General features: G+C 43.2%; 1 protein-coding gene across 2 annotated transcripts; it reads left to right on the top strand.

Moving 5' to 3' along the window:
* Positions 1-325: 325 nt before the first annotated feature.
* On the top strand, positions 326-15869 carry cdc42 (cell division cycle 42). Of its 2 annotated transcripts, none has more exons than XM_054784223.1 (6): positions 326-457; positions 5802-5942; positions 6115-6187; positions 7669-7778; positions 8816-9013; positions 12394-15869. In XM_054784223.1, the coding sequence occupies exons 2-6, from the start codon at positions 5838-5840 to the stop codon at positions 12481-12483; spliced, it is 576 nt and encodes a 191-aa protein (XP_054640198.1). In that variant the 5' UTR covers positions 326-457; positions 5802-5837; the 3' UTR covers positions 12484-15869. The 2 variants fall into 2 exon arrangements, with proteins under 2 accessions (XP_054640198.1, XP_054640199.1); XM_054784224.1 differs by lacking the exon at positions 12394-15869 and adding an exon at positions 9763-10486.
* The last annotated feature ends 8780 nt before the right edge of the window (positions 15870-24649 follow it).

Below are 24649 nucleotides of genomic sequence, written 5' to 3'. Positions count from 1 at the left end.
GGTCATTGGATTGCACTGCCATCTAGTGGCAGACAGCTGTAATGCACTGAATTTATGTAGGTCAAACTGCTCATTGCAAATACAAAAACGTCTAAAACAAAAACAGTTAAATGCAACATACAGCAACGCCCCTTGCATTTCATTGTGGGATTGTTTTCCAGCATTGCAAAACCAATCCTGGAAATACAAAAAGTTCGTTTTTTCTGACTTACGACAAACTTATTTTGCGTTCAATTGAAAATACAAATGTAACACCATAGAATCCCCAACGCACTGACACACAAAATGCATACAGTTTTCCCACTAGTTTGACAAAGATCCTGCTTGAAATGAAATAAAATCACGTAATTACGTGGTACAGTACTGCGTAAACCTAAGTGTCCCTGTTCGGTTGACTGGGAAGCCCCTAGTGCGGAGCTGCCAACGCCCGACGTAAAAGACACAAATATCAGCTTGGGTAAGGAAAACACTATTTATACATTTCTAAATACTTGGTTGTTGTCTTTATTATGTAACGTGGATAACCACGGTTGTATGTTGGATTTCTGCAAAAGAATGACTACGTGCCCTACATCGCTAGCGTCCCTTTGAGGTTAGCTCAGTCACTGCTAGCATGCTAATTTGTGTATAGTGTTTGCTCCTAAGTAACGACCAAAACATTGCTTTAACCGGTAAAGTAGATCAAACGGAGCAATCTGTCGACAATACTTGACTTGCAACGAGTTTAGACCAGTATTATGACAATGGGGCTGTGTACAGATTCGGCGAGAAACCGGGCAATGGCTTCCGTTGCTCGGGAAGCTGCTAATCATTCGCCCGTTATGGCTTCATGGTTGTACACATTAGGTAGGACGTCTGATCGTAATCGTGAAATGATAACGTCGTTAAGGTAGCATAGTAATAAGGTGGGTTTTTAGTAACTGTTACATTGAAGTTTTTATAAGTGCAGTGCATCCGACAGGAAACGGGGCCAGACTGACGCCAGTGATGTGACCGAAATACATCAGTTTGTGCAGTGAAGCTAACGGTAGCTGTGCTGTGATCTTTGATGGTTTGGACGGGTTGTCAGACATTTTGCGACAACAGTCGGTAGTTAACAATATATTTCTCCGGTCAGTCATGACCAGTTATGGCTTAGTGTAGCTTTGCTTGAGCAACGCAGGTGTAGATCTCAAATCTTTTGATTTTAGGAAATAGTACTACTCGGTAGTACCCGCAGTACTAATGTTACTTTGTAAATGACAGTACGGGCGTTATAAATTACAACTCCATGACATCACACGAATCACTCAGACGTATCCCACATCCAGGTTTGCAAATGGGACCCCGTGGCTTTAAAATGGCTTGCCTTAAACATGCTTCACACTGGGCATTTTTGGTTCAGTTAAGGCAAACTGTAGTGCATCTGCCCGGCGAATGCGGTTGCTGTGGTCCAGTGTGAACACAAATCATTCCAACCTTGGTGCGCCCCAAACAAGCAGACCGAGACTGCTTGAGAGATGAGGTGGCTCTGAGACCCGTCTCTCAAGCCGGGACTCTGTGGGCTGACTTTAAAGGCGAATTTGCCTGCACATTTGTTAATATTCATGTCAATTTCGCTGCCGTGCCACCGAAGGAGTGCGCTTTCACTGCGTACCCATTAACCCAGGCTAGAAATATCAACATAAATCAACACCGATCAAGGTTGGCAAGTCTGCAGTAATACATAAATGTAAGTAAATGTTTTTTATTGCTTGGCAGCAGTTGCCAAATTTGGCCAGGAGATTGTGGATCTTCAAAATTCCAGAAGTTCAGGCGTAACTCATTTAGGGGTTATCCACACGGAAACGTTTTCTGGTCAAAACAGCAAAGTGGTTTGTCGTTTCAGCCCGTCATCCACACGGAAACGGTTCTTGGTGCCCTGAAACGGTATTTTTTTTAAACGGCTTTCACAGTGGCTTGTGGTTTCCATGAAGACAAGCAAATCCGCTGCTTTTTGAAATCGATGACAGCACTGTCACGTGACCAGAATTGAGCTTTGACGACAAGCGAGTATAATATGCGACTATCTGGACTGGCATGACCCACCACAGTTGACATTCTCCTGGTATTTTCTCGTATTATACTCCAAAACGACTCGCAGAAGTGATTCCACTTTGACGTAAGTCCAGACGAGCCTTGGAAAGTGGAAAACAATGGATTTCTGCCATGCATTCTTTCTTCTATGGTTTGGTGTGTCACGTGGGTCCGTCTGTGTGTCTGTTAACAGCGCCACACGTAGGTGTGCCTTGTGTATCACATCACCGTTCCCTTCTGGATGCGACTATTTACCAATCTGGCACAGTTTGGACGCAAATGGTTTTTAACCCACTAAAAAAAGCTAATTCCAGGCACGTTTCCGTGTGGACAGGGCCTTAGACATCCGCCGTGGACCAGAGCAGATGAAAAAAAAACTTGCAAGATGACAGCTTATTATAGAAAAAGTCTGGAGGTTGCCGCAGCCAGCGTCATTAGGACCGTTGAATATGTCCATAAATTAATCTTACGTCTCGCGCTGATCTCCTTTTTGTTGTTTCCTAATAAGAGACTTAAGATTGGAGTAGTTTTTCTGGATTTTTTCCCCATTCTGTCTGTCTCTGTTAAAGTAAGCCTGACATAAAATGGGCTGTTCATATCTTTATAAGGTGGCAAACTTACAAAATCACCACGGGATGAAATACTGGTTTTCCACACTGTCCTTGAAGCTAGTGAAAGAGTTCATCTAACACACTTGGAATGCAAAATAGCCAACAGACTGTAGTACTGAAGTACTGCATTTATTAGGGGTGTCGCAAGACACTCGGTTCATGAGTCGAGATGACACAAGATGCGATTTTAGCAGTACTTGTAAGAAAAGTACAATGAAAAAATATGACAATATGGTGCTATCTACTAATTTAATTGAAACTACGTTACACTCTTCTGCACTCTGTATGCTAGCGGCCCCGCCTCCACCCACCGAGACCAAGAGACTGTATGACTGACAAAAGGGCTCGCTCCCTTCATACCGTTGTTATGTGGAGCAAATGCACTCTCGTTAACTCTCGTCCTGCCTGTTTGGAGGCGAGAGACGGGGGAAACACACACGCATGCACGTGGCGATATACCGATGATCCAGTTTCATTTATTGTGATGAATTAATTGATTGTTGTCCCAAGCCTAGTGCCCACCAGTTTTTTTTTCTGAACAAGAAACCTTGTCACATTTTAATCTCGCCAGATGAAATGATCACGCAATACAAACGCGTAGAAATAAAAATGTCTTCCTCATGTGTCCTCCGCCCGTCCTGGGAATGTGGTCACGCTGCTGCCGAGGTTGATCCCTCCATGTCCTGCGAGGGCTTGACGCGTCCGTCCCTCTCCCTTATTTCCTGGAAACTCTGCACAGAAACGCTGCCGACAATGTTTTGTTCTGCGTTAATTGAGATGTTATGCAGCACCACATCATAACAGAACTAATTTAAGGATGCCATATAGGACAGGTCTAAACCTTGTTCTTTTATTAAAGTAAATAGCTTTATCTTCTTTACACGACAGCACGTCATTTCTGTCCGTACATGATCGCCCTTTTACAATTTCTTATCTGCTCTCTGCGTCGTGTGGAAGAATGATCCCGTTAATTAAACGAGTGGTGTGTGAGGCGCTTTGTGGATTATTTTGGAGTCTTTGCTTTCTATTATGAAAGATTGTGAAATGGAACTGTGGAAGCGCAATTGAATACAGTCAACTACGTTGTGCATGTGCATGTTTGTGCATATTTGGGTCAACATCACTGAAAACCGAGCAGAAACTCCCATTTTGGCGGCACTTCCCACGGTCCGAACACAGTTACGGGGAAAGTTCCGGCGATGAAAAAGGGTTTTTAGATTCCCAAAATTCAACAGCTAACTCACACAATTCATCACACCCTATAGCTTTCCTCTGCCTCAGTGGTGTCTTGGCTCAAAACATACGGGGCCTGTGGGATGTATGATGATGCATCACGATCAGCTGCAAAGCGGCCAGATGTGCTGACATTAGACTTTCCACAGATCTAATTGGCACACGCATTGTCAGATAATGTGCCTAAGTATTTTGGTGAAATCTGGTAAAAAGTTAAATTTGCTAATCTGGTAAAATGTCGCAAAAACAATTTCCCCCACTCCAAGTTTCATTTATTTATATATGGGAAGACACAAGATGTTTTCAGGGTACACTCTTGCAGTATGTCAGTCATTTGGGAGCTTTAATATTTTGGATATTTATATTTATACTATAGTCTGTGCCACGCAATACAGTGCCTGACAAAAGTCTTGACTATGCCTGTTACAATAACAAATTTTGATATCTGATCACGTCGACCTTTTTTAGACCATATCATTACGTTTATCATTCAGTGATCACTGTGTCATGTCACATTTGAGCCACTGGATGGTACTTAAGTGTAGTGTATCTGTGTGAGGCGCATAAGATGCCTACTATAGCAGCTTACGAATTGCGGGGCGTCACCACTTCACATACCCTGTGTATCGCAAGGTCGTGCTGCCCGGCGCTATACATTCACTTCCAAGCAAGCATGAACGCCCCACAGCACATCCAAACTGGACTTGTGGCATTCGGCTTAGAAACTGTCGCTTTTGTGCTTTTATTCATATTAGTGTTGACTTGCTAATGGCTAGCTAGCACTCAGTGTATTCAATCCCGACGTAGTTAGCCTCCGCCTCCACGTACTGTGGCAAAGATGCTGAATAGGTGACATGAGGCTCACTCTTTCCCTTAATTTGACTATACAACCAATGCGCTCAGACACAAGCAGAGTGAACCCTCTTGTCATCCAGCCTGTGTGCTACAGCAAGACCAGGAAATGGAACAGGCATACGTACATGTCGCACATTTCAATTTATCAAGGCGTCAAAATTATCAACCAGTTTTTTTTTCCATCGTTCGATTAATCATTTTATCGCTTATCGTGACAGGCCTAGTCTTGTCACTTATCCAGGTTTAGGAACAATAAATAATAACTTGACTTTTAACGTGCTCAATCCTGTTCAGGTTTGGTGACTGGGCTGGCCAATCCTGGAGCATCTTGACCTTCCTCACTATCAGGAACTTTGATCTGGAGGCTGAAGTATGAGAAGGAGCGCCAGCCACCCCGCTGAAGAATTTGCCCTCTCTTGTGATCTGGGTAGCAAGAATGTTTTGATGTTGCCATCCACTCTGCACATGTCTTGCACACCCCCATACTGGATGAAACCCCAAGCCATGATATTCCTCCACCAGACTTGACTGATTGGAATGCAGTTTAATGAATGATTAAGCAGAAAAAAAAATCAACCTTCTGCCAGTCTTCTACAGTCCATTCTTTCTGCAAGCTGTGGACCTTGGCAAATGCGACACAAATGTTTAGTTGTCTCTGAATTCTTGCTGCCGTTTACCTTTCAAATCCCAAGAGAGGGCAAATTCTTCAGCAGGAGGGCGTTCTTTCTCATACTTACGCCTCCAACATCAAAGTTGAGGATAGTAAAGAAGGCCAAGATGCTCCAGGATTGGCCAGCCCGGTCATCAGACGTGAACATTACTGAGCGTGTTTGAGGTTTTAGGAAGGAGGAGGCTTGGAAGATGAAACCATAGAATCTTGATGAAGTCTGAGAGTCGTGCAATACTGCTTTCTTTGCCATTCCAGATGATTCGATCAATGTTATTGATGGAGTGCTCCCAAGTTCACGGGAGTCATACGCAATATTAAGTTGATTAATAATTATTATGAGAAATAAGTTAATCTTTTTTTTCCCTTTCCTCCTTTAGGTATTGAATGAATAGTGAACCCTTTAAAAGAGCGATATGCAGACCATTAAGTGTGTCGTAGTCGGGGACGGTGCGGTGGGTAAAACCTGCCTGCTCATCTCCTACACCACAAACAAGTTTCCCTCTGAATATGTACCTACAGTAAGTATTTGATACTCATGTGGATAGAAGCCTGCCATTGTATGTCCCAATTTCCTTGACATACTGGATGGTAAGCTGTATTTCCATCATGGTATAGTTGTCAAATATTCACATGATTTGGTGTCCATAGTAAGAATGAACATGGCTAACATTTTGATCTTGTGTTTTCTAGGTGTTTGATAATTATGCCGTAACTGTAATGATTGGAGGCGAACCCTATACTCTGGGATTGTTTGATACTGCAGGTATGTATCTAATCAAACTTTGCATTTGTGTTCGCCCAGGACATTTTTGTCCATTTTTTTTTATTTGATGTCTTGGGAACAGCATCCCCGCTATGTAGTCAAAGGCGTGTCACGAGACATGAGTTCACGAGACGTGACGATACAGAGAGATATTAACGTGACTTTTAAGAAAAGTACATGACAGTATATCACAATCTACTAATTCTACTGTTATACTCTCTGTATGCCATTGCAGATTATGTTTTGTCGTTCCCTCATTTACATTAAGGCGACTACATTGTGCAAGAATAGCATGAAAATGCCACAAAGGACACACTCGAGTCAAGTGTAGAGGGACCGACTGTAACCGTGTCATGTATAGAGACCTATGAAATCCGTTTGATTTTCTCCCAAATTCCCTCATTTTTGTTACAAATTCTGCTTTAAAAATGTTTTTATTTTTTTTATTTTACCAACATAGGGTGTGTACTTTTGTGATAATAAATAAAATGTCAGCAAATAAAATGTCCGCTAATTAAATGTTTTAGTCCTTTTCATTTATTGATGCAATACATCATTGGCCAATATTTCAGAAATAAATGTAACTTGGCTAACTGTTCTCATGGAATGTCAGCCTCTGCACACACAAAATCCTCAACAAACTGCAATGCCCGTGCTTGAGTCACCAATTGCGTTATTAATGTAAGATATTTTTATGACCTTTTTATGAAGAGTGCTCTTATTTTGAAGGCCGGAAGTCTGTTGAGAATGTCGTGTTAATGGCTAAGACTTAAGCGCTGGGAGCAAGAATGAACGCGCCTCTCGTCCTTATTTCACTCAGAACTTGCATGATGCCAGCGGGAATCATAAATGCTCGTTTGCATTCACAAGCGGCAAAACACACTCTAAAACACACCCTTACATGCAGCCTGAGTTACACGCGCACACACACACACACACACACACACACACACACACACCCGCACTCGCACTAGCATGCTCTGCTAAACCAAGCTAACCCCACAGGCTTCCATTCACGTGTGGTAAGAGATGAGTTACATTTTTTTTCTGCAACTTTTGCCAGCGTTTCAGGTCGCCGTTTCGACATGTTTAGTTTGGGAGGGCACGGGTTAGTGTTTGTGATGAGATTCCTCCAGGATTGAGAGGTCCGCCAGGGAAATAATTCCCCACACAAACGTTCCTTCTCCTCACGATGACAGCATTTCCTTCACATATGTCAATTTCTGCGAGATTTTGTGTTTAACAGTAGATTGTTTTTTTTTTGTTTGATTCCGTGAACGCGGAAATCACAGGGTCCTCGATGTCGTCTAGTTTTTTTGTTTAACAGTAGATTGTTTTTTTTTGTTCGATTCCGTGAACGCGGAAATCACAGGGTCCTCGATGTCGTCTAGTTTTTTCTATACTCGTGCCGTTTGTATCAAGGCTGGAAAGTCGATGGCCAGGCGTGGTGTTCTAAACATGATTGTATGTCGTTTCTCTAGGTCAGGAAGACTACGACAGGCTACGACCTCTGAGCTATCCCCAGACAGATGTCTTCCTTGTGTGTTTCTCCGTTGTCTCCCCCTCATCATTTGAAAATGTTAAAGAAAAGGCAAGTGTCTCTCTTGTATTGTCTTTTTTTTTTTTTTACTAAGTTGAAGCAATGTCAATGTTGGTAGCTATAGTGTAGCGTATGCCAGCTGTGCTCAAAAGGTGGTTTATTTTAGCATATATGTTCATTTTTGGTCCTTGACATATATATATATATATATATTTTTAAGAGTATTTGTATCAGCAACCTCAGGAGAGAATAAGTGCACTACTAATCCAATGAGGTTCATTTGGACTAATATCCATGCATTCTAAGCAGTTCTTTTTACAGGCCGGTGTTAGCGAGTTATTTTGTACCTGACCGTATCGACTGCCCACTTTAGTCTTGCTCACAGTGGTCATGTGATGTTCCTGTGACGGGTCATGTCAGCTGATTTATACAGACATCGCAGCGACAGCGTCATCCGCCGTCCGACTTCTTTAGGACCACATCCCAGGTGTGACCGGGCACACAACGTAAACACACCGATAAAGGAACATAAAAACTACAACTGCTAGTACATCCAAATGATAAAATAGGAACAAAAAAGTAATGTCGTATACGAAATACCCTGCATGTCTTGCAATAGAATATACATTGGGGAACCAGGAAGGGAATGTAACACAAGAAAGAAGGAACATAGGACAGATTGTGAGACTGAAACAGCGAAGGCGTGCACACGAGCAACCACACACAAAACAGAGCAGGAACAACTCAAATCCCCCATTTCGGACCATTGCAAAAGAGAAAAACACATTCTGGATTGTAATAGAGCAAACATCACTGGGACAGAGGACAACAAACACCACTGATGGATCAAAGAGGTGATTTGACATCCGGAAACGTGCCCATAGGACCATAAACCGGGACGAGGGGGCCTTTGCGCTCTCTCACACCTGGGATGTGGTCCTAAAGAAGTCGGATGGCGGGTGATACTGTCAAACTAGCTAACTCTGGTGTGTCAAAAGAACAGTTTAGAAAGTGCACTGCTAATTTGAAGACACGTCTTGTTACAGCAGCAGTTTGTCGGCTAAGAAAGTGTGTCTTTGTGTGTCCAGTGGGTTCCAGAAATCACCCACCATTGTCCAAAGACCCCCTTCCTGTTAGTCGGAACCCAGATTGACTTGCGAGATGACCCCTCCACGATAGAGAAGCTGGCGAAGAACAAGCAGAAACCTATTACTCCGGAGACGGCGGAGAAGCTGGCAAGAGACCTGAAGGCTGTGAAATATGTGGAGTGCTCCGCCCTTACACAGGTAACATCTGCTGTACACAATATGTTTGAAATTGCATGGATTTGGAGGAAACAAGTGCATGTGTGTCTGTCCCACCCCTTGCCCCTGTGCACACTATGGATATAACGGGACAGGTATTCCTAATCAGATTTTTCAGTACGGTACAGAGGCGTACCAATTTCTGGCTAGCAATTAGTGTCAAGGAGAAAGCAGAGCTTCAAACCCCTCTTCCTTCTCTAAAGCCTCCCGTGTGGGACCACATCGCCTTCCTGGTGAAGTGGGTGTATGCATCTCTGATTCACATACAGTATATAATAATTGTTAGTTTACATACACTGATCATGGCCAAAGTGACTTTTGGCCGTCATTGTGGACAACAGACTCGGGCAGAGAACAATAGTGTTGATAGAGCTGCCTCCCACCTCTGCTCCTTCCTTCTTATCACCCTCTTGCCCTTGCAAAGCTGTTGCATACCTACTGATGTAATTTCCTTTTTCCGGTACATCGTCTCAGCCCTCGGGCCTCATCTCCTTTTTTGAAGCTTCCTTTGCAGTGAACCTGGACGGGCAACATATTTGTACTTATTTGTCTTTGTGCGTGCATGCGTCTCACTCGGAACGTGCACGTATCCTCTGAAATTCACCACCTTACCCTGTCCCACCATCTGCCAGATTTCTTTCTGTTCTCTACTTTCACATCTTCCTGTTTGTGCTGTGCTGATGGAGATATTGTTGTCTTCCCGCTCCCGCCATGCTGTCCTTTCTTGGTAGCGAGGGCTGAAGAATGTATTTGATGAAGCTATCCTTGCTGCCCTAGAGCCACCCGAGATGCAAAGACAAAGGAAATGCTGTATATTTTAATAAGTGTGCTGCCGCCATCTTCAGTGACTGCTAATTGTAACATATCTTTTTTTTTTAACATTAACAAAGCTTTAATGTTGCCTGTTTTGGTCATAATATTCTTCTACCACAAATAGTGGTATCATGATGCCGATCTGATATTATGTTTTAATAAGCAAAACCAGCCTGTATTGAGAATGCTTCAGTGATTTGTCTTATTCCACTTTATCTATTTGTTTATGGTTTGTATGTTAATTGTAAACCAATTTTTACAATTGTTTAATTAATCATTTTTTTTCCTGCAAAAAGATACTGAATTCCTGTCCTATACAGTATCTAAGGAAAGCAAAATCAAATGTGTTATTTACTTTTCGAAGTAACAATTACATACAGTATATACTGTTATTTTGGTTATGCAAGTGATGTATTTTAAACAAGAGGTCTTAAAATAATGACATGTTACCTTTTTGTTCTGTTTAATTCAAGCACATGGGGGGGACACAAGGAAAACCCACCAATTCCTAATTTTCATCGATGTTGTAGCCATGTTCTTGAACACACACACACACACACACACACACACACACACACACACACACACACACACACACACACACACACACACACACACACACACACACACACAGATGGGAAATTAGTTCAGCATGCGCAGTATTCATACATACACATTAATAACATAAATTGCTGACCTCGGCTCTTAATCGTTTAAAAATGGGGCGCATGCAAGTTATTCTAATATAAAGAATATTATAAAAATGAATAAAAGCATATGTGAGCTACATTTGCTCCTGCGGCTCCATCTTTTTTCCGGTGCTACTCGACTAATGTAGGCTTGCTGCATACTTGACATGATGAAGCTTGTGGCATGCAGTGCCTTTGGCTTTGTTGCAACTGGCTATATAAAGTTAACAGTGGGGACGGGACTGATCTGATCCAGTATCGGCTTCTAATACCAGCGTAACTTGCCAATAAGATTTCCGATCCATGAGCCATTCCTGTGCTTTAATGTTGTCAGCAAAAGTGGCAAGAAGAATATCAGCAAAGGTAGCTGATTCCACCCATGCATCGCACTCGCGGCGAATACACTGGCAAGCGTTCTGCCTGACGCATTCACGGCCACAAAACAGTCAGACAACTTCCGGGTCGGTACACTAGAATCAATTCGCCAATAATGATAATGTGGCGACCCGGACGTTATGAGTGACGTTAATATGCCGTGTTGTCTGACTGCCTGCATGTGTGGAGCCCAACTACATTTGCTGTTATCCTTTTGTCGTGGTTGCATATTAAGGCAGTATCGCAATTGTATTTGTTATCAGCAAAGATCCAAATTCAGGTGTTGGGATCAGATGGGAAGTGGAATAAATGTGGATCAGTGCATCCGTAGCTGACAGATCCCGAGTGCAGCGCTATGCAATGCGAGCATGAACGTATGATGTCCTCTGACACACAATGGTGGATTGTTGTTGCCAAATCCATTTTTGATGGGTTGTTTACATGAAACATGACACACATGACACAGGGCTTTTGCACTGTTTTTTTCTTTCTTCTGTCAAACTTTGATTTTGTCTCTGCACTTCACTTCCTATTAAGTCAAAATACATTTGAGGAAAAACAGTACAGTCGTCCCTCACCACTTTTTACGACCTCACTCTATCACGTTTTTTCAAAAATATATGAATTAATAAATCATGTTTTGTGGTTGAATATGGCCTATTCAAAATATGCATATTCTACAATTTTTACATATTGTTTTGCATAAACTAAGCATTTACAGCATAAAAATACCTAAATGAACTAAAATACAAATATAAGGCATTTGGAAGACACTGCGAACGATAAGTAGTATTCTAGATTGGTCACTAGGTGTCAGTAACGTTACTGTAATGTTCAGCGCTTGATCGCTGGAACAAGAGGCTTTTATTGCAGGTTTGAATTATCTCACAACCGGCACAATAATCCCTAATCAAAACACAAGATACTGTCGGCGGCCGTAACTCACGCCAAGCTAAAACTCAACTCTCAATCCCCGACGTCACTTCCTGTTCACTCACCACTCTGCTCCCCAAGGCAACACTTTTATAGTGTAGTCTTAAATGTCTTATTTAATCTTATTATGTCGACACTATTGGGTAATACGAGTGTAAAGGTGACTATAGGGGTGTTAGTTCATGTTTAGAGGGCTCTAATAATGTTAAAAAAAACTATTTAGAAGGCCATAAAAAGGTTTTCTATGCTCGGACTACAAGAGTATTAGAATATTTACTTGGAGGAAATTGACTTATCATGGTCGCGTCTGGAACTAATTAGCCACAGTAAACGAGGGATTACTTTAGTACTCGGGATCAATAAGTCAGAATTGATCCAACAAATTTTTTATGTGTTGTCACTTCTCGTTTCACTGACACTTTCTATTTTTTATCAGCTGCACGCATCCAAAAATACCAAGCTATTTTCACCCCCACTTAATTTACTTTTGTTTGACCTCTGCATGTTTGCACTTCCCCCTTATTTAGCCTGTGTGTTTGTTTTTGTTCACAGAAAGGCCTAAAGAATGTGTTTGATGAGGCGATATTGGCTGCATTGGAGCCCCCAGAACCCAAGAAGAAGCGCAAATGCGTGCTGCTATGAGATGCTTCTTCCTTTCAAAGCAGACACACGTTACACATAAAAACACACACCTGATACATGCCCCACCCCAGCCACCCTTCCAAAACATTTCCTGTTGCTAGACAGCATTGTGCAGCCAAGGGATGACCACAAAGACGACGGCATATGTTCCACATTTTTCTCTGCAATAAGATTCGTCTCCCTTAAATTGGATTACTGAGGGTAGAAGATAAGCCTGCTCTGGCCAACAGATTAGCAGTGGGGGTTCTGATACCAAGCTTTACGTACATGTGGAATTAAAGTTGATGAGCTTTTAACTAGATTGATCTAAATGCAATCAGTGTTGAGGCCTGATCTACCATTCTAATCGTCTTCAGCCAGTTTTCATGATACAAGCCCCGCCCCGGTCCTCCTTAGTTGTTCCCAGCGCGTGAGGTAATGATAATGGCATGGTGCACCCCAGACACATGACACTCCACACGTTTAACCACTAAGTTTAACAACACGGCCACGCTGAAGTTGAATTCTTAAAATGTTGCCATTCCTCCGTTCCGTTTCACACTGAAGTTTTGCGGTTCCTCCGGAATATGATTATTCAGGGATGAGTCGCCAAACTTCAATTATTGCCACATGAAATGACCCTTACATGCAGGGAACCTGAACAGTGTTAGAAAAAAAGTGTCCTCGCTATGCTTTTCCTGGGACCAAGTTACAGTGCAGCAGGCTCCTGGTTCAATGTATGCCTCACATTACACGGGTCACTTTATCAGCTTTGCTTAAATATGTTATATATGGTTTGTCACTATGTTCTATGTTGTTAATTTTTTGAAAGCGAACGGCAAAGTAGTAAATTACATTTCAAGTGCGTGGTGGGAAAGATTGCAAACATCGGTCTCGGAAAGGGGGCGTTTCTGGAAGTGGGTGAAGGTGTATATGGCTATGGGCACAGCGTAAACAAAGCTTCTAGACGCGGGTCGTCGACTTCGTTTGGTTTAATTTTCATCAAAATAGTAGTCATGCCAAACCGTTGTTGCCACTGGCTGTCCACAGTGTCCCAGTGGTACTGTAAGTTTGTTGTCTTTTCCAAAAGATGAATGTTTAAGACGACAATGAACGAAGCAGCTACAGAGAACGACAGCCAAACGGACGAATCACCTCGCATTCTGTTCATTTCACTGAAGACTGCTGTTAAAGAACACCTTTACAAGAAGCCTTTGGCTTGAAAGTACAGTATAAACGCATTTGGGATGCCAGGATGCTATTCCTGATGCAATGCTACACAGGAAGCGACAAGACAAACCATGTCAAAGTTGCCGCAGAACAGTTAAATCATTTTACATATTGTAAACACTATGGCACCATAGTAACAAGCATTCAAAGCAGAAGACATGTTATAAAAGACATTTTCACAGCGATAGTGAGGATAAGCAGCATACAAAATGGATGGACGTTTGGGGGCAGCGGCGGCAGCAAAATACAGTTTTCCCTCCTTTATCGCGGGGTATAGGTTCCCAAAATAGCCCGCAATAAGTGAAATCCCTGAAGTAGTCAACTATATTTTTGTAGAATTTTTGTTTTAAGGCTGTAAAACCCCTCACCATACACGTGGTACACTTTGCTCAGACGGACATTAATGTTTTATCACATTCTCCTGTTTAAACTCTCTAATTTTGTGTGAAATTTAATGATTATCTTACAAGAGTGGACACAAGAAATTAAGTGACTCACGCATATTTCACTCCTCTGATCGTGCCTTGTCCTGATGCCACGAGGCTGTAGCGTTTTTGTATCCTTGTTAAAACGTATTCCTCCTCCTCGTCCTCCATGAACCGAAGATGCATTTACTGTATTCCAGGCGCCCTACAGCCACGTAACTTCTGCCTTCATTCAGCATGTATGATCGCATGCAGCTAGCGATTGTACAACAGGCAGTCCTGCACGAAGGAGATTGATTGATTGACAATGGTGTCCAGCCAAACCAGAATGCAGAACACCATGGGCGGGTTCTCCCTTAGCAAATCAGGACTGTTGTGGCTCTGTATTTACGAGACGAACTGGACACGTACAGTACACAAGATCATTCTAATACACACGATGCACGTTCATACGCTGTAAAAAAAAAAAAAAAAAAAGTACAAAATTGCACTTAAAAAAATGTGCGCGTCTACGAAAGGTGAACTGCGATGTAGCGAGAGAACACTGTACACACTAAAAAAGGCTGTAAGGACCCCTTTAAGCTCATTCAGAAGCCAATTTAAAACAATCATTGAAGGATAAGCAACTCCAATGTAATTTACACTTAATTCTCCATCTCCATGTTTCTTCCTTGTCCGACACGCTAGTTTCATCGTCGGTGGCTCAAAGAAATACGGCTTCATTCCCTGTTCTGCAAGTTCTCCCTATTTCATCTGAAGACGTTTCTTCCTCCTCGAACACTTGTTGAGAAATCGTTCAAATCTTGGCTAAAATCGTTGTAAACATCCTCTGTCTGGTATGTCGCTGTGTCTGTTTACGTGTGAATGTGCCTTCACCAACGTCACTTCTGGAAACGCCCCCTTTCCAAGACCGATGTTTGCAATCTTGCCCGCCACGCACTTTAAATGTAATTTTTTACAAATGTACCGTTCGCTTTCAAAAAACAGACAACGTCGAACATAATTCCAAACAATATAGAACCTAAGTTGATAAATCATGTCAGCGACCCTTTAAAGCAGGGGTGTCAAACTCGTGCCATGGAGGGCCGAGACGCTGCAGGTTTCCTTACCAGCCAGTCACTAAAGCAGGTGATTTTAATGATCAGCACCTTGAATTTGAGGGAAGGAGCTCATCAATTAAATCACCTGCTGGAGAAACTGGTACTGCAGTGTCTGACACCCCTGCTTTAAAGGAATGCTGTGTTATGTGTACTGGCAACAATTCAAACGTGAGGCTCACTACACGTCTTTACAGTGTCGTGTCGGCAAACAAAATGTGATTATGAAGGCAACATGTCCGCTCCGTCGTAACCTTTTTGACTGTGGAGTGGAGCATGTGGCCCAACAGATGAACTATATTGTCAGGTGGCACTCCACTTTTACCAAAATGTTTCTTTTTATTCATTTTGTTTGTTTGTGATATTTACTGTTGTTGTCCTCCATCTCTTAGTAATATAAAACATTCAAAGTTATACTTGTCGGTTTATAACAAGACGACCACAGGAGGTTACTGGAGTGGTTTTGCCCAATAAAACCTCTTAATGGCAGAGAGACTGTTGAGTGAAGATTTGGTTGGCTTTTCTTTTACTGGCGGTAAAGTCAGTATCAATTATAACTTGTAGTTGTTTTGGTGAAAAACCAAATGCTTTTGTCTAAAGTCTTTGTTCTTTGTATATGCATTCTTAAAAATATTAAACTTATACCTTAATTGCCTTTACCACGTCGCCTCCGTTTTTTGATGATTGTTGCTGCAAAGTCACTTCAGGGATTACACAGCTTTGAATTAATCATGAGAATTCAAGAAGGCTCATATTTATCTAACTGAACATTTCACACTGGCTTCATCACAACGTGGCTCCCAAGCAATAAGAAGCCAGTAAGAGGCGCTGTCGAGCCATAAAAAGCACCTTCTTCTTCCAGTATTGTGTTGGGACACACGGCAACCTCACGTTATTTGCATGTAAATGTAAGTTTAAGAAGGGATAGTTAATTGGTTTAGGTTAAATGAAAGCAGGTTTTTACAACACAGACAAAAATAAAAAATAATAAAACCACATTAAATATACCAGAAATGTTGGGAATTGAACTCAGCTCAACGGGCAGCCTTTGGTTTGCCGTCCTTGACACAAAGACCGTGGTGCGAAGAAGTATCGGCTCCTTTGCTGATTATTATTATTATTTTGCATGTTTGTCACACGTTTCACCTCATCAAACAAATTTAAATAGTCACAGATACTGTATTACACTTCATATCATGTCATTTGAATGGCTTATATTTGGATTTTCCTTCATTTAGCTATTTTTATGCTTGAAACTGCTTCATTTAGGCCATTAATACATACAATTTGCTTAAATATGTACAATTTGCTTAAATGACAACACAATTAAACGCAAAATGCAGTTTTTAAATGAAACTTTCTATTATTAACGGAGAAAAAAAATGCAAACCTGAATGGCCTTTAAAACATGAGATCTATCAGTTTGGTAAAGGTTATAAAGCCATTTGTAAAGCTTTGGGACTCCAGCGAACCACAGTGAGAGCCATTATCCACAAATCTTCCCAGGAGTGGACAGCCAACCAAAATGACTCCAAGAAAGCAAAGAACTGCAGGCCTCACTTGCCTCGGTTAAGGTCAGTGTTCATGACTCCACCGTTAGAAAGACACTGGGCAAAAACGGCCTGCATGGCAGAGTTCCAAAACCTCTGCTGAACAAAAAGAGCATTGAGGCTCGTCTCAATTTTGCCAGAAAACATCTTGATGATCCCCAAGACCTTTGGGAAAATACTCTGTGGTCTGATGAGAGAAATGTTGAACTTTTTGGAAAGTGTGTGTCCCATTACATCTGGCATAAAAGTAACCCCGCATTTCAGAAAAAGAACATCATAGCAACAGTAAAATGTGGTGGTGGTAGTGTGATGGTCTGGGGCTGTTTTGCTGCCTCAGGACCTGGACCTTGCTGTGACAGATGGAACCATGAAATCTGCTGCTTACCAAAAAATTCCTGAAGGTAAATGTCCTTCATCTGTCATCTGTTGGTGATCTCAAGCTGAAACCAACTTGGCTTCTGCATAATGGTGCAATTATAAACATGATGAACTCCAATGGAACTTTGATAATTAATATAGACTAAACACTTATTACCATTATGAACCTACACGCATGCAACTATGCAGACATTTGACAGTGTGAGCAGTGCTGGTGGTAAAAAAAAATAAATGGCTTTCACCCTGTGACCTGCATCACTTGCTACGACTTGACGGTCAGTCCCGGGTGCTCCCGCAGCTACCCCCATAGATCTCTGAGGGCTTCACACATTCCCTGCGTTTCTCGAGTGCTGTCAGCACCTTCTTGCACTAAAGAGACACTGACAGCCATTAATTATCACGCAGGCTGAACGGAGGGCATTCCTGTCTGCTGGAATATTTCCGTGTGCGCGCATGTATACGTTCCGTACACACACTTGTGGAGGGATAACACCTGGACTCCATTGGTCTTCATCATGTTTGACAAATGACTCTAAATGTTTTGTCCTCTGGGAGAGGCCAATCATCATTAAGTCTGCTCTCAGCAGGCGTGCTCCAGACTCCTCAAACATGCACAAGACTGGTGAAGATTATTGTATTGTCCATCCTGTATGTGCTGCCCCCACCTGCATGTGACAGAAGAGGCAAGCGTGCTGATGTATCGGAGTCTTGCAGTACCGTAAGTCAGTTCAACTGCACCTTTTATTGTGGCCATCCAAAGTCACACCCGTGCAATGCGCTGGCCGAGCTGAATTATTCATTCTGAATGCTGACTAACACACTTAGAGAGATTTATGAACCGTATTTGGCAGAGAGAGGCCGATAGTGTACATAGAAAATGTAGATCTTTTGAGTTCAGCTCAAAAACGAAAGCGTTTGTATTTTTATTGTGTGGAAAAGGAAAATATGGCAAGGACAGGCTGGCTATGCATGTGTTCACATGCATGGACAACAGAAAAACACCTGCAAAGACAGCCTGTCCAGCAGGTACGCAACTATGCACATCGCTTGCAAACACGTGGAATGAGGTTTTCCTCTAAATCAGAGCTCTTCAACTGGTGGCCTGCAGGCCAAATGTGGGCCAAGAATGACGTCAGACCGCTCCTCAACTTCAGTTCAAGACTTTTCAGGGACTTAACGTTTTGCAGCAGATTCCTGAAAAACAGCAGCGCACTCTTGTCATATAGAGAGGCTACTTGATTGGCATACAGTGTCTTTTTGCAGTATGTCCTTAAAAACAGCAATGTTCCTGTCAGATAGGAGACTTTTGACCAGTGTTATTGCTGTTGCTCCTACGTACAGCCGGGCTCCTGTCATTTTGAGGATCTTCGACTAGCATTCCCATATGTTGGTTGTGGTGTAGAGGTGTAATTTAGGTTGAGTGCCCGGTGTGGTTCCAGCTTGTAATGTAATGTTTACAGTTGGCAAAATAAGTATTTGATCCAGTCCATATTCCATTCCATTTTAACACAGAATCTAAACAAATAATCCGGAGAAAAGCATCAAAGAAAAGCTGTAAATTCATTTGTATTTGATTGCGTGACGTAAGTATTGAACATGATTAGTACTTGGTGGAGAAAGCCTGCTAAACACAGACATAAGAAGTTTCTAGTTACTATAGCTGGTCTCCTGGATTATGAACATCTCAGGAGGGATTTTGCTCTCCTTTTTACAGACACTTTCCAAAGCCTGATTGTTGAAGGGGTTTGCTTGGCAACTCGGAAGCTTGACCTCCATTCAAAGATTTTTTATGAAATGAAGGTCCAGAGCCTTGCTAGACCACTCCAGGGTCCTCGTGAGTCTTCACTTGAGACACTCCTATGTTGCCTTGTTTTTGGTCATTGTCATGCTGGAAGACCCATCCATGACCCATCCTCAGTTGTCCTCCTGAAGCCAGGAGGTTCTCATCTCAAGAGTCTACGGTACATGGAACCCTTCATCAGCCTGATCGTCTTGTAGCCTTAGCAGAGACGCAGTCCCATAGCAGAACATGTCCACCTCCTTCGACAGAATGGATGGTGTTCTTGTGGTCATGTCCAGCATTTCTCTGCCTCCAAACATGTCAAATCGAGTTGATGCCAAAGAGCTCAGTTTTGGTCTCATCTGACCACACTATGTTTTCCCAAGTTGTCTTTGAATGCATCCATCCATCCATTCCTTTTCTTCCACTTATCCGGGTCTGGGTACAGCAGTCTCAGTAGGGAAGTCCAGACTTCCTGGTCTCCGGCTACCTGTACCAGTTCCACCGGGCAGACACCGAGGCGTTGAGACAGCATGTCCTCGGTCTGCCCCAGGGCCAACTTGCGGCTGGCATGCCTGTAACACATCACCAGGGGGGTGTCCGGGAGGCATCCGGATTAGATGCCAGAGCCACCTCAACTGGGTCCTCTTGATAGGAAGGAGCAATGGCGCTACTCTGAGCTCCTCCTGGATGACTGAACTCCTCACCCCATCTTTGAATCTCTCAGTTAAAATAAACCTCCCATAAAATTATGGACTGACCAAGTCTTTGAAGAGAGTAAACTTCAAAAATCAGTAGGAGATCAAACAATTTCCTCCACTGTAAGTTGGCATCTTGGTTTTCTAGCTGTCTTGCGCTTGCATTTTAACATCCTAAACTGGAATACAAGCGTGAAATCGCTCGATTCAATGCGGCCAATTCAGTGCTCTGATCGCAACTGGACTGTCAGAGGACGTTTCATCTTACTTATCCTAGCAGTCTTCATCAGTTCATGCTCAAAGACCAGATAGGACAGCCCTCAGACTAGACGTCTGAAGCCTCCCATGATGCTACGCATTAAGGCCTTACAAAGTCTGTTTTGTGTCTGTTTCACACTTGGTTGAATTCCAACCTGAACAACTTTATGGGCACAATCACCAGATGTCCCGCTTTCTATCCTTTACTACAACCTGTAGATGGTTCAGACTGAGCACTTCTGATACAAGGCAGCATATATCTGCAGTGTCATTGCTCTATCATGCGCCACGCATCTGTAATACTGTAGGTCTGCCTCTAGCTTCTTATGAGCACGGAAAAAATCCCTATGTTCAGCCGTAAGACGATGCTGTATGTTTCCCAGATGATCCAAGAGGGGGGTTAAATCGTTTATTTAGATTAAGCAGTTGGAGAAAACTCAACATATGAGGGAACATTTAATCCTCAAGTTTATTAAAAATATTCCCAACACCAAATTTGGAGGTAAAGGCTTTTCACTCGACAGGAGGGGTCAGCCAAATGCAAGGGTAACGCTTTAGTTGATGTCCAGCATTCATAACAACGGTACATTCAAGCACACTTCAACACGTCCAAAAAGGAGTAGGAAGAAATACAGCTTATTTAATCGCACCCCTTCTCTGAGTCTGGACTTCCTGGTTTTAATACGTTCCCAAGACTAAAATGAACTGTGGCTTTTATTTCAATATAAACTTCACCAAACTGTGAATGAGCTTTGCATTGTTGGCTGCATTCACCTCACTGAACTGTGGCTGCTCGCGCTTTTAAAACACACAACTGGGTGTTGTGTGAGTCCGCTGTGTGTGTGTGTGTGTGTGTGTGTGTGTGTGTGTGTGTGTGTTCGACAGCCAGGTGGCCATCAGTGACACTTTTACTGGTCACTGCAAGGATTATTTTGACACGGCGGGCTGCTGTCGACTTAAAGACACATGTAACACACACGCTCCGACACCCCTTGGTTTCCCTGCAGACAAGCACGTCTTCAGGTGGACGAGTACATTTAGTGTCCAGGTGTGAAGGGAAGGTTCTTTGTAGTTCATGCGAAATCTCAGCGATGACAGACACGCGGCCACAACAACGTGTGTAGTGAGAGGTGAGCTGACGGTGAGCCTCCATTTTTGCACGCGGAGATGAAGTCACGGGAGCGAAACCCCCCATCAACACTCTGAGACACCTCGTCACTTTCACTCATAAGACATTCCTTCTTCTCCCTCTGATCGATCCTAATCTCCTTGAGATGAGGCCTTTACATGTATTTGTGTATCGAACTGCATTTGGCCCGCCGTGACATCCAGACCTGTTGAGGGAAAGGCTTCTTGAGACGTCATCTGTACTTCTGTTAAGAAAGTGTCGAACGTTTCGCTCCTCATCCGAAGAGCTTCGTCAGCGAACTAACAAGTGCTGGTAGCCTAGGCCTTAAATACAGTAAGAGTGGGCGGAATTGGTGTGCCAACACCCTCCTCCTATTGGTTCCTGACACTAAGCCTGGGCGGAGGTTTGGTATAATCCTCTCCTGCCATTAGCACCTCCGATAAAAGGGAAGTGTAGCTCCCTGTAGTTGGGTATGAACGACTCTGATACTGGCTAGTTAGCATCTATTGTTCTGGCTTGGCCCTGGCTCTACCTCATTTGCAAGACTTAAGAGCTGTGGGTTTTGGTCTCAGTAACCTGCTGAAGACAGGGTCCAAATTAAACCTCAAACCACCATTCCGATTCAATGATGGGTTCTGTTGTTTCACAAAAATAGCTTCCTTTACTCCTCTTTCAAACCATCTGTTTTCTTTGGCCAAAATCTTTACGTCGCTGTCCTCAAAAGAGTGATTGGTTGCTTTAAGGTGTAGATGTACTGCTGATTGAGGACAATTCTAGTGGTCCTCAATCAGCAGTTGAGGACAATTCTAGTGGTCCTCAATGGACAACTCCTGTATGACTGAGAGCCTACACAGACGCGATCCAGACCTGTTTGAAATTCACATTCATGATGTCACAAAGTACAACAGAGCAGTTTTGTTTGTCTTTTGACTCCGGGCCAGTTCTGGTCTCCTGTTATTCTGAACTAATCAAAGTCGGGGTTATTTATGAGAGAACAGTCTGTTTTCTAAAAGTGTCCTCGTGAAGAACATGCAAGGCTACGTTAATGTGTGGCATGTGTGTTCTCACGGAAATTGTGCCTGTGCAAATATACAAAAACGTGGTTCATTAGCAGCAAACAGTGGTGGTTATTTAGGGCCTCCAGTAAATGAGGTATCATTACAGACAATTGTGTGCAGTCAGGGCCCGCAATGCCTTCTCTGCTGGCCTAATCCCTATCAGAAGCATTGACCTACCTTTATTCTGGGGTGTCTAAGAATAGTCGACTATTCGATGATTCGATTCGGATGAGTGCGGTTTGACTATCAATCTCGCAGTGAAATCATTTTCTCAAAATTGTTCTATTCTGACGACATGGGGGGGTGCCCATGGCTGCTGCTGAGCATACATTTTGACATAGAATGTATTTGTTTTTGTTACAAATTGCATATTTTGATGCAAATTCAGCCCAATTTGCGTTGATGTGATGATGAAGATGATGTGCGTGTTTAACAGACGCCAGCCGTGGGCACCCCTGCAGCTTCATGCAGCGATGCGGTCGCTGTACCGGACCATCCTGGTGAAGAGAGAGCTGAGCCGGAAGGCAAAGCTCTCAATTTACCGGCCCGTCTATGCTCCCACCCTCACCTATGGTCATGAGCTTTGGGTCGTGACCGAAAGAACGAGGTCGCGGACACAAGCGGCTGAAATGAGTTTCCTGTACGGGGGGGCTGGACTCCCTAAGAGAGGCTGAGGAGCTCGGTCATCTGGCCTTCGTATTGAGTGGCATGCCCAGCTGGTAGAAGGCCCCCTGGGGCGGACGTTGGCTTGATGCTTATGCGTGATGTGTGAACGTTAACCCAACCGAACTCAAGTGTACACTTAGCATCTTTTATACAATTTTTGGTTCGGACCAGAGTACCGTACGACAAATGTGAACGCACCCGAACACGGATCATCACTTGGGTTTGTAATAATATAAGCGGAATTGTCAGTCAGTAATTATTGTTGAATAATGGAGTTAAACCTGGCAATCTTGCTGGATGTACGACCTCAGCCTCAGTCTGTTGGTAGACTTTGCTCTCCGTCCTCCACCCTGCAGAATGTGGTTTGGCTTTTGTCATGCTGGAATAAGCAGATACTGGAGACCCGTGACCACAACTTCTAGAGTCTAAAACATTGTTGCTCCAAAACCTCCATGTACATTTGAGCATGGATGGGGGCTTGCCATATGTGCAAGTTGCACCCACGTGCACCCACACCATCACAGACTGAACTCCATTGTCCAGTTGTCACAACATGCACGATGTCTAAGATCTTTACAGACTGTGAACACACCACAGCACACACACACACACACACACACACACACACACACGTTCCCTCAGGACACAATCCAGGTTTAATCCCTGAATATGCCTCACACTTATTTAACACATTTAAAGTATAAAATGTATGACGAGATATGATGATGTCAGATGATGGATGAACGAGTGGAAGTGGAGAGACAGCGTAGCTCGTCACAGCACACAACTGTGGTGCCTTCAAGGACGGCCAAAGAGAGTGCGAAATTTCAAGGCTTGGCCAATAAAAAGCATAAAAGTAGGGATGCTCCAGTCAGAGTTTTATGCTGCCGATACCGATCATTGATGAGTGAAATTACCGATCATGTGGATTCGTTATAAATTGTTCACTTTGTTTAAGATGAGCGATATTGGCCAGGGGTGCCGTATGGGCCTCAACAACTCACCGTACTCCGTCAGTTGTTGGTCCTTCAGAAGCCGTGTTCAATGAAGCAGTGTGAAGGAAAGTGGGGGGAGGGCGCCACCCAAAACACTACGCTGCACGCTGTTATCGTACAAGCCACGGGCGATCAGCTTTTGTGATCGGTGTTGAAAGGCGAATCGGCCAATATTCCTCAGTGGCCGATCGATGGGAACATCCCGAATAAAGACCGAAACATGTAAAAACAGTGGCACGTGCCTGCTGTACGTTTACTGCATGACTTACGGTGAATGAGATGCGTTTCCTGAGGAAAAAAACTGTCTGTTTTCGGAGAGAAAAAGAATATTATATGCTGACTCACGAACGCGCAGGGTTCCACTCTATTGCTGAATAACTGTAATCATTTTACTTTGCAATTACAATTTAGTGTTTTCGCTTGCTTCATTGATTGGCATGCCTGCGTAAGGTAACAGCGCATAATAAGACCGTGTGAAGTCGTGGTGTGATTAGAGTATATTCAAGAAAACTGAATAAAAATGCCAAATTGCAAGCCAAATGATTCTAACATCAACTTTTCCGCCTGTCGCCAATACACGCCCCTGCGCCACTCCGCTTGTTTTGCTCCGTGTGACAGCAAAACGGAAAAGAGACAGAAAAGCGAGAGGGAGAAGATTGTGGGGGTTGGTGGGGAGCCGGGGGGGAATGCAGCGCAACTGTCATCACAAACAAGAACCATCTGTCTCATTTGTGTAACTTGTTTTCTTTTAATATGAAAACTATGTCTGAGAGGATCTGGGAGTTTGAGAGGGGCCAAGGAGAAGGCTGGTTTAAAGCCAGCCTGCTTCTGGGTTCTGAGCGAGTGGCATTAAGATCCAGCCAACCTGCACGCTTAACCCCTTGGAAGCGGCCCCTTGCAAACGGAAAAAAAACAAAACGCAC

This window comes from Dunckerocampus dactyliophorus, chromosome 8 (genome assembly GCF_027744805.1).
Source record: "Dunckerocampus dactyliophorus isolate RoL2022-P2 chromosome 8, RoL_Ddac_1.1, whole genome shotgun sequence".
Classification (NCBI taxonomy): domain Eukaryota; kingdom Metazoa; phylum Chordata; class Actinopteri; order Syngnathiformes; family Syngnathidae; genus Dunckerocampus; species Dunckerocampus dactyliophorus.
Note: the sequence above shows the minus strand (reverse complement) of the source record. Positions and strands in the feature narration are given on the sequence as shown.